This window comes from Barbus barbus (genome assembly GCF_936440315.1).
Source record: "Barbus barbus genome assembly, chromosome: 10".
NCBI lineage: Eukaryota > Metazoa > Chordata > Actinopteri > Cypriniformes > Cyprinidae > Barbus > Barbus barbus.
In genome coordinates, this window is record NC_136738.1 from 22,957,187 (window position 1) to 22,966,892 (window position 9,706).

Genomic DNA, 9,706 nt, shown 5'->3' on the forward strand with positions numbered 1-9,706 from the left:
ATTAAGCATCAAGAAAGACATGAGCATGCCAGCCACCCTGAGACTGATAATTCATGGTAAGAGAACAATTATGGTTTTGAGAGGCTTGTGTATTTTATATGGGGTTTGCCTTTTAAAAGTGTGTCATTTCTACTTCTTGTTTTTCAGAGAATCCATTTCTGTCACTAACAAAGTGGATGGTGAGCAAAGGTGGTGGCCACGTTTTGGAGCAGCACCTGGGTTTTGCAGATGGCTATGTATTTTTGTGAGGATAAATCCAGAGGATACAACATAATGCACTGCAAAAGGTCCTAAGACAGGAGAAATGGTGACGATGCACTGTTCCAGCATTGGAAGTCTGTATGTAAGTGTTATACATACAATGTTTTAAATAAAGAATTTGATATTTTGTAATTATTGTGTCTGTTTTAACTGAATGCCAGTAGTACCTACACTGTAAAAAAATCTTTTGTTGACTTAACTCATTATTTTTTGTTATCTTTTTGCATGGGTTTTTTTAAGTTAAACTAACTTATTTGATAAAGTATACCTGACAAATATTGAAAGGTTTACCTGACAAGTTATAAAGTACAATTAACTGATTTTATTTAGTTAAGTAAACTTCAAATTTAAGTTCAGCCAACTAAAGTTAAGTTTTCTAAACTACATCCAATAAGTTCAGCCAACTAAAGTTAAGTTTTCTAAACTACATCCAATAAGTTCAGCCAACTAAAGTGGTGTTTTGAAACTTTAAAACCTGCAGCAGTACCAAATAATAAATTACTACTCGAACATTAATTTGTATAATACATTTGATTTAAACAAAAAATTGATGGCAAATTAATGATCACTGATACAATTTTCAATACAAAATTTATTGCAATGAATGCCTTAGTTATCAATTATCCATGCTCTCAAGCTTCAACAAATTCATCAATTGACCTCAACACTCTAAAATGTCACTCTCCCGCAACATACAATAGGTATATAAACATCCTGTTCACAACATTTCTTTCAAAAAGAAACTCTGAAAAGCATTAACACATTAAAAAAAAACTATGAATTGGTTTCATAACACTTTAATCTCAACTAAGAAGATGCTTTAACAAATTCATCAATTAAATTGAACATTACTTGTAAAAAAAAAAAACAAATGCCAAAAGTTAAAAGCACTTCACCGCATTAGTTTGTTTTTCAGTCCATGAACTTTTGCGGAGCAGTTTTCCGCATCAATCTTCATGACGATCCGCTGGATCACCTCAAAGGTGTATCGCAGCTCTTTTGGATAGTTGATATTTAAAGCGTAAAGCAGTCCAAACAATGTGACGAAGGCATTTGGAATGTCTTGGAGATCCACAATGACAATCTCCCCCTCCAGTATCACAGCCATATTCACAACGTTGTCTGAGAAGGCACAATCTTGTCTGGTGTCCTCGCTCACTGACAAGATGCCCACCTTAACACTCTGTACAACATCAATATCATTGTCAGTCGGCTGAAAAAAAAGAGAGAGAGAGAGAGATTAAAGATTCAGCGGTGGACTAGAACTTTCATTACCACATTAAACATACATTACCAAAATGTAAATGTTGTATTTTTTACAGTCTATGCCAATAAAATGTTTGTCTATGCCAATCTAATTTTTCTAGAATGATTTTCCAAATAGAGCTATTCAAGTAATCTGATGAAAATTCTTGTACTTTTTATAAAACAAAAATCACAGAAAAATGTCAAAAGGAGGTGTGCACTATGCACAATCAGCTGTGTTTTTAAATTCAGAATAAGGGTATGTTTACATGACGATGATGTACTAAAAACAGACAACAACGTTGTAAAAATGTTCCCCGTTCACATGGATCTGCGAAAACGACAGTAGTTGGCGATGTCACTTCATCAAAAAACACCTTGTGAAAAAATAATATGCACACGTGAGCATTGTTCACTTCAGTTTTTGTGTAAACAGCCCTTAAGTTTTAGAATAGAAGTTATTGATAAATGATTATTTGTTTGTGAAAATGTTGGTATGCAGATTTCATACACAAATTCATTTGTACATATACTTATCGAATGAGATCCAGTTTGCTTGGTACTTTTTTTGGTCTTGTTTGACAGCGAAATAATTCAGAACAATTCAACAATTCACAATTAAATTTATTATTCACAATTAATGATTCGATTCTGCATTTTTAATATAGGGAAATTAAGTTTAGATGTACTGATAAGTAGTGTTGTTTTTGGCGGCCTGTTTTAATTTTAGTTTTAGTCTAGTCTTTGTGTCAAGCTGTCGTTTTAGTTTTTATTAGTTTGTCATGTTCATACTCTTTTTAGTCTAGTCAAGTTTTAGTCGACGAAAACTGATGACATTTTAGTCTAGTTTTAGTCAATGAAAATTGTATTTTAGTCTCTTTTTAGTAATGCAATTCTATTTAACCCAGTATTTCTGTCACGAATCTGGTCCATGCTCTCCCGGTTAACCACCACCAGAGGTCACCCGTTCACCACATTGACTTTCACTCACAACACACTGGACTCCATTTCCCACAATGCATTGCACAGATCACAGCTGTCACCATTCACACATCACACACACCTGATTATCATTTCACAATCACTCACTCACTATTTAAGTCTGGGACTTGCTCTTGCTCAGGGCCGAGTATTGTTAGCGTTTATCACTAACCCAGCGATAGCAACTCTACAGAGCCATTATTCTAGTCCTAGTCTTGCCTTGTTTTCCTGCCGTGTCTGACCCTGCCCGTGTTTCCTGGATTAACCCTTCGCCTTGCCGTTTGGACTGTTTTCGCTCCCCGTTTGGATTATTGCTCTCGACTCTGGATTCTCTCTCTGCCTTGCCCCTTTGGATACTGTTCGCTCATCGTTGACCCACGCTTGCTCCACGGATTGCTCTGTCTTGCCCTTGCCATACCTGTTTGCCGATCTCTGACCCTGCCTGTTGTCTGACCATGTTTGCTAATAAAGCTTTGCATATGGATCCGCACGTCTCACGTCTCGTCAGCCCCGTAACAATTTCAAACAAGGTTACTTTATTATATTTAGGGCTGTGACTGTGGCAGTTTTTTTTTTTACCACCGCGGTGGTAATGGACCAACTACCGGCGGTGGTTGGGGGGGTTGTTTAAAAAAATAAAAAATCTTTTATATTTCCACACAAAGATGCGTGATATAGCCTACCACTCAGCGCTTTCAGAGGGATGTGGGACACATCTCTTTTCTGATATCTTCATATTTTCTACTTGATGTCAATTGGTCTGAAGAGCGAATTTTATCTTCCACAAGGGCAAGATATTTAGGCTATGTTATGTTTGAGATTGCACTGCCAGAGAAAGTGGAACTAAAAATCACCCGCGCGTGTGAAGCGTGCTTTACAAATAAACTTGACGCGCCTTACCATGTCTAATAACAAGCACAAACTGTGTTAAAAAGAATTTGAAATGTAGGCTATCTGTACAGCGTTTTTCTACTTTACCACAGTAAAGAATATGAATATAATAGGCCTAATTAAAAGCGAACCCATGAAGAAACGTTTATAATCCCCTTAGAAAATGAGTGAGATGTGAGTGAAGATTTGGGAAAAGAAACAAGAGATTCCATGCAGGGATGAGTCACGATTTTTGAATATTCGATTAGTTTATTTAATTATAGAATACGGAATAGTTGTGCGATTATTCTCTAAAATAAAATCTGCATGTTCTAGTGTTGATGCGGTGGTGACGCATTCATGTAACCAGAGGGTGACGCTGCCAATAACGCACATAACAGCTGTCACATAAAACCGGCAAAAGTAATGATTATGAATATGTCAAATATATCAATGAGACATTTTAATGGAATAACTAATGGAATAATATTGTTAAATTCACTGATAATCGGGTGACTAGATCGCAAACCAGAATTTAAAGCCGATAAAGCTGGGTTCAAGCACAACTCTCTCATTCGTCGTGATGTTATAACATTTCGTCTCGTCTCGGTCAACAAAAATGTAGAGACATTTTAACATAGTTTTTACGTTGTAAACCACATTTAGTCTCGTTTTTATTCGTCAACAATATTGCATTATACATTTATTTTAGTCATCGTCACATGACCAGCATTTACGTTGCGTCTCGTCTCGTTTTCGTCAGGTGATAAAGGTTCGTTGACGACTATATTTCGTCATAATTTTCGTTGACGAAAGCAACACTACTGATCAGTCACATGAAAAATAGTAAAACCAACATGAAAAATAATTGTGATAAAATCGTGAATCGTTATAGTCCTGAAAATAATCGTGCTGTGATATTTTTGCTATATCGCCTACCCCTAAGTTGAAAGAAAATATGATACAGCAATACAATACATTTTAAAAGGCATAATTAAGCATAAAATAACTGAAGGAAACAACTAAAAATAAGCCAAATAATGATTCATATTCTTATGGCTTCAATGAAAATACAGGCATCTACAGTGCGTGCAGAATTATTAGGCACATTGATTTTCTGATCATATTTTATTCCCAGGCACATTTTGCCAATTCCAAACCATATTAATCTTAATAACTACTATTAATTTTGTATTTAATCATTTATAAGTGATATATAATTGTTCATGAAGGCTGGAAATGAAAAAAGCCTTGTGTCTTCTAACATGTGTCTTTTCTTCTCCACCTGTTTTTGCCTGACCCTGCTGACCTGATGAGCATTTCACTGTCCAATGGTCATGCCTTAACTGCAATCTCTAGTATATCATTAGTATTGTATCCTTCTCATGGGCATTTAATAATTTTTTGACTTTTCAGTCTTCGTTAAATCTCTTTTTTGGCATATTTTATTATCTGTAAAAGAAATGTGCCTAATAATTCTGCACACCTGAATTAAAGGCTTTTTTCATTTCCAGCATTCATGAACAATTACATATCACTTATAAATGATTAAATACAAAGTTAATAGTAGTTATTAAGATTAATATGGTTTGGAATTGGCAAAATGTGCCTGGGAATAAAATATGATCAGAAAATCAACGTGCCTAATAATTCTGCACACACTGTATAATCGGTATCACCAAAATATAAAAAGTACTAAATAAAAGCATCACTATCATACTAAAGTGATGTTGGTGCATCCTTATTCCAGTGTTAATAGGAAAAAAGTACTCAAGTTTTTACCTCACAAACTCTGAAGAAGTTTTCTGGATTCTCCCTCATGTAGTATGGAAGGCCCAAAATAACTGCTCCCCTCTTCTTCTGGTTAGAACTCTGCAAAAAAAAGTGTTTTTTCTTCTTCTTTTTAATAGAACAAAAAGAACTGAAGTCTACTGTTAAAAGTACTGGATCGATAATTATAGTAATAACGTTAAAACCTTAAGGATACCCATCCCTACTCATCTTCGGAAAAATCATTCTTTATCATATTGCATGAGAACTGTAACTTACTGTGAACAACTAAGTTATTTAAATAAACAATTAAAAGTGCCACAGAAGTACCTTGAAACATGCAGCATTATTTAGTGTTTACACAGTTAGACAAAGTAGGGTTGATTGAGCAGCTCAAATTCCATTTTAGTTGTATGATCAAAATTATGTCTAATTAATTGAATTCATAAAAACAGCTTAAATGTAGAAGATCTTATGATTTTATTTTATTTTTTGTTGAAATTCCTGTGTATTTTAATTTTTCTGGTAATCAAATGGAGGCATAAAACATTTATTTTTAAACCAAATGAAAATTAAACAAACCCTTTTAAAATGCTGTTAAATGAATTGAAGTTTTTTTTTATTAATTTAAACGTTATTAATAATAATTAAGTATTTTTTATATAGTTTCATCTATATTAAAGCTGTATTTTGTTGTTTTATTAATATCAATGACAAAAAAAACATATATATATATATATATATATAAGGGGTGTAACGTTCACAAAATTCACGGTTCGGTACGATACGATACACTTGTGTCACGGTCCGGTACGTTTTTGATACAGCAAAAAGAAAGAAATGCCAGATAAATTTCCTTGATTTAATTTTTTTAAATTCTTTTTTTTATTAAAACTAACATCATAAAGTATGATATATTTTTACTTTCAGCAATTCTAGAGCTATAATTGACTCTTCTTAGGAGCATATAAAACAAAAAAGCTCCTTGGAAAAAATGAAATGTAATATTGTAGTAGTTATAAACAAAGGTTTATTTTAGTTCAGATTGACATTTGAGGGCAGCAATTGTATTCATAATGTCAAAATAAAACCGACGTAATGTTACTTGAAGGCATTATGCCTACTATTCCTGCCAAACTTCCATGGTTGCAGTTAGTGTTTCTACAGTAAATCCATGGTGAATGTTGCTGATCTGTGGACACTGGATAGTTCATTCATGGCACAGTGTTTCTTCCTGGTTTCCGCGCGCTGTTTGATCCGTTAATAACGGAGAAATGTGAATGTTTCTCACTAGATCTCGCAGCGATGTTATTACTTCTGTGGCGAATTCAAATGCTTTCTTTACTGGATCTCTTATTAGCACTGTGTAGTAACAGTGTCGCATGATCACGATCGGCTCGCGCTGCACTGGTCCAAACTGATAAACGGTCCTTCAACCACACAATAACGAGCAGTTTTGTTCCGGCTGCATTACGTTTGCCATTTGATGTTGGGCAATGTTGTGGTCGCGCCGCAGCGTCTCTTACATTATGAGCGCGCTTACCACACGCAACGCGCCTACATTTGAAATAACGACGTTATAACCAACGAACCGTTCAGTTTAAAAATGCCTACCGAAAACCGAACCGAAAGCCTCGTACCGAACGGTTCAATACGAATATCGTTACACCCCTAATATATATATATATATATATATATATATATATATATATATATATATATATATATATATATATATATATATATATAAAATATTAAGTGTGTGCTGTCACTTAAAGACTGACTGCACGGTCCGAAAAAAACTGACAAACATCCGTCTCTTTCTCAACTGTTCACATATGACATAAACAAGAGAATAATTGTCGAGACGGCCATTTAGACAGGTATTTTGACAATTTTGTGTTTATGTGTCCGTTCAAGGGCAAGGAAACGTGAAAGAGGAATCAATTCTGTATTCGAGAGCTGTCTGACACAGACAGCGCCTCTCTCTGCGCTTCGAGCGTGTGTGGCTGTGCGCACAGATAACACGCAAGTCCTGTTTTACAGATCTTCTTCCGCGATTAAAATTTTTGAATGTGTAAATTGGCAAGACAATACACATCCAAATGATAAACTTTCAATCACTGATGGTTAAATTTAGCAGTTAATCCGCGAATCACATGCGTGCCGAACCGAATATAATGCGATCTGTTCCACCCCTGAATATCATTGGCAGAAATGTAAAAATGCAGGATTAAGATCACGTGAGGTGTTGAATCGAGATTGCAATCTTTTAACGATTAATCGTGCAGCTCTACTAGGAACTATGAAAAGGTTCCTCCTGTGCGAAAGCCCCTAATGTGAGACGGCAGAGGCTGAAAAAACACTGCAAGTGTCACACGTACTTCAGTATGTGCAGTAAACGCTGCATGTCTGCGACATTTATTCACACAGAACATGCAGGATGTATATTTAAAGAGTCTTTTTGCGGTTTTGATTTAAGTGACTGGCCTACTTTTGATTTATTCATCTAAATATTGACAAATTCTGTGACATTCCATGCAATACAGTAAATTTTGTTTTTATTAATATATTTTGTGATTCCATCTGTGTTTTGCGCATTAAACAGAAATCATAGGGCCCAACTAACAAAATGAGAAATCATATTGTTTTTACCAACGGGATTTTTTGCAACACTAGCAAATAATATAATTTTTCTGATGCAAATTTCTTTGAAAGCTAATAACAAATTAGTTTTGCTGTATAAATTAAATTGGACTTGCCTGTTCATCCAGACACTTCAACATATTCAGAAGTTCTGGAACTTCATTGCTTCGCTTGGTGTATAATTGCAGGAGCCTGGGTAGGTGCTTGTCAAGCCCTTCGAAGAATGCTCTTTTTAAATCAATGGAGACAAGCCTACAGAATTCAAAAGCAACCTGCAAGCAAAAAAAAGAAAAATACTTTATAAAAAATCCCACTTACTTAAAGTAAACATTAAAAGGGACCTATTATGCAAAATTCACTTTTTATAAGGCATTTAAACACAGATGTGTCCACAGTGTGTAAACAACCAGACTATAATGATAAAAATCCACCCACCCCTTTTTTTAGAATCCCCATAAATCATAAGTCTCTCAAAACAAGCGATTCCAGATTTCTCCCTATGTTAACGTCATCGTAGGGAAAAGCCCTGCCCACTGGTGAAAATCTCTGCCCAATTAGCAGTCTGCCATTGTTATTGTCACTGGAGCAGTGCAGGGATAGATGACATCGGTATTGGAGTACAGCTGTCCTGCACGGTTTAGCTCCACCCCTAGTCAAACACACCTGAATGTCTTAAGAATAACTACAGCTACGCAAAGGAAAGTGAGTTGGGTTGGAGCTAAACTCTGCATGACAGCAGCACTCAAGATCGACCATCCGTGAACTTGTGGTATGTCTCAGCTACAGTATGTAAACATTATAACTGATTTGTTGATGCCTGTAATAATACACATTAGAGTCTCCATTAGGGATGTTGTTTCAATCCTTTATGAATTTATTTCTTCTGCTGAGCAGAAAGGAAGATATTTAGAAGAATATCAGTAACCAGACAGTTTCTGGTCTCATTGACTTCCATAGTAGGAAAAAAAAATATACTATGGAAGTCAATGGGACCAGAAACTGTCTGGTTACTGATATTCTTCTAAATATCTTTCCTTTTTAAACGATTCACATGATGAATTTAGAAAGATTGTTTAAATGTGTTCTCAAATTACAAATGACTCAAACATACATCACTAAAACAAGCAGTGTGTCAATCACAACCATTTCCAGTATTACTAAAAACAATAACATTTAAAATTACAGATATATTTAAGCTACTTTTACCCACATCAATTCAAATTGATAGTCATTTAAGCATTTCCAGAGATTGCTGCGAAAACTCACCTGTATCTGGTCCTCCGCTAGCTAACGTTAGTGACTGAGGTAAAAAATCCGGACTGAGGTAAAAAACTTGACGGAACCTGTGAGTCAGCACGAGAAAGTACAATGAGTGAATCTTCTTTGTGCAGAAATACACTCAATAATCTTACATTCGTGACAACATCATGTGTAATTCGCCTTATTATCAAGATTTCTTAAAACTAACATGAACAAAAGCGCGATGAAATGGCGCGAGGACGGCAAGATCCAAACTCCGAATAGTAATGAAAACCGTGACATTTCAAACCACAGACATTGTTATTTCTATCACCCATATCGATTCAATTTGACAGTTAAGTTACTTTTTTAATTCGAAGATTGTGGTGAAAACTCACCTATATCTGGCGCTCTGCAAATGAGAAGTGACTGAGGTAAAAAAATCCGGTTTGGTCCGGTTGGTGCACGAGCCGCTTTCAATCAGCTTGACTGAAGTGAACAGAAGGAAGTACAATCAGCGAATCATGTATGTGCAAAACACCCTGACTCGAAATGGATAATATAATTATGAAAACTGCTTTTACTAATGGTCATTTGCACTTATGAATTTAATGTATGATTTATTGTCAGAAATGACGGATTTGTTAACAATATTTAGACTGTGACTATAACAAAAATTTAATTGTGTGCTTTA

At 35.2% G+C, this 9,706-nt stretch overlaps 1 protein-coding gene across 1 annotated transcript; it reads right to left on the bottom strand.

The window, feature by feature from the left end:
• Nucleotides 1-429: 429 nt before the first annotated feature.
• On the bottom strand, nucleotides 430-9,501 carry LOC306875927 (uncharacterized protein). The gene is made up of 5 exons (XM_079426748.1): nucleotides 9,411-9,501; nucleotides 9,040-9,116; nucleotides 7,890-8,045; nucleotides 5,140-5,229; nucleotides 430-1,474 (listed from the first exon to the last, which is right to left on the bottom strand). The coding sequence occupies exons 3-5, from the start codon at nucleotides 7,911-7,913 to the stop codon at nucleotides 1,154-1,156; spliced, it is 435 nt and encodes a 144-aa protein (XP_079282874.1). The 5' UTR covers nucleotides 7,914-8,045; nucleotides 9,040-9,116; nucleotides 9,411-9,501; the 3' UTR covers nucleotides 430-1,153.
• Between the last annotated feature and the right edge of the window lie 205 nt (nucleotides 9,502-9,706).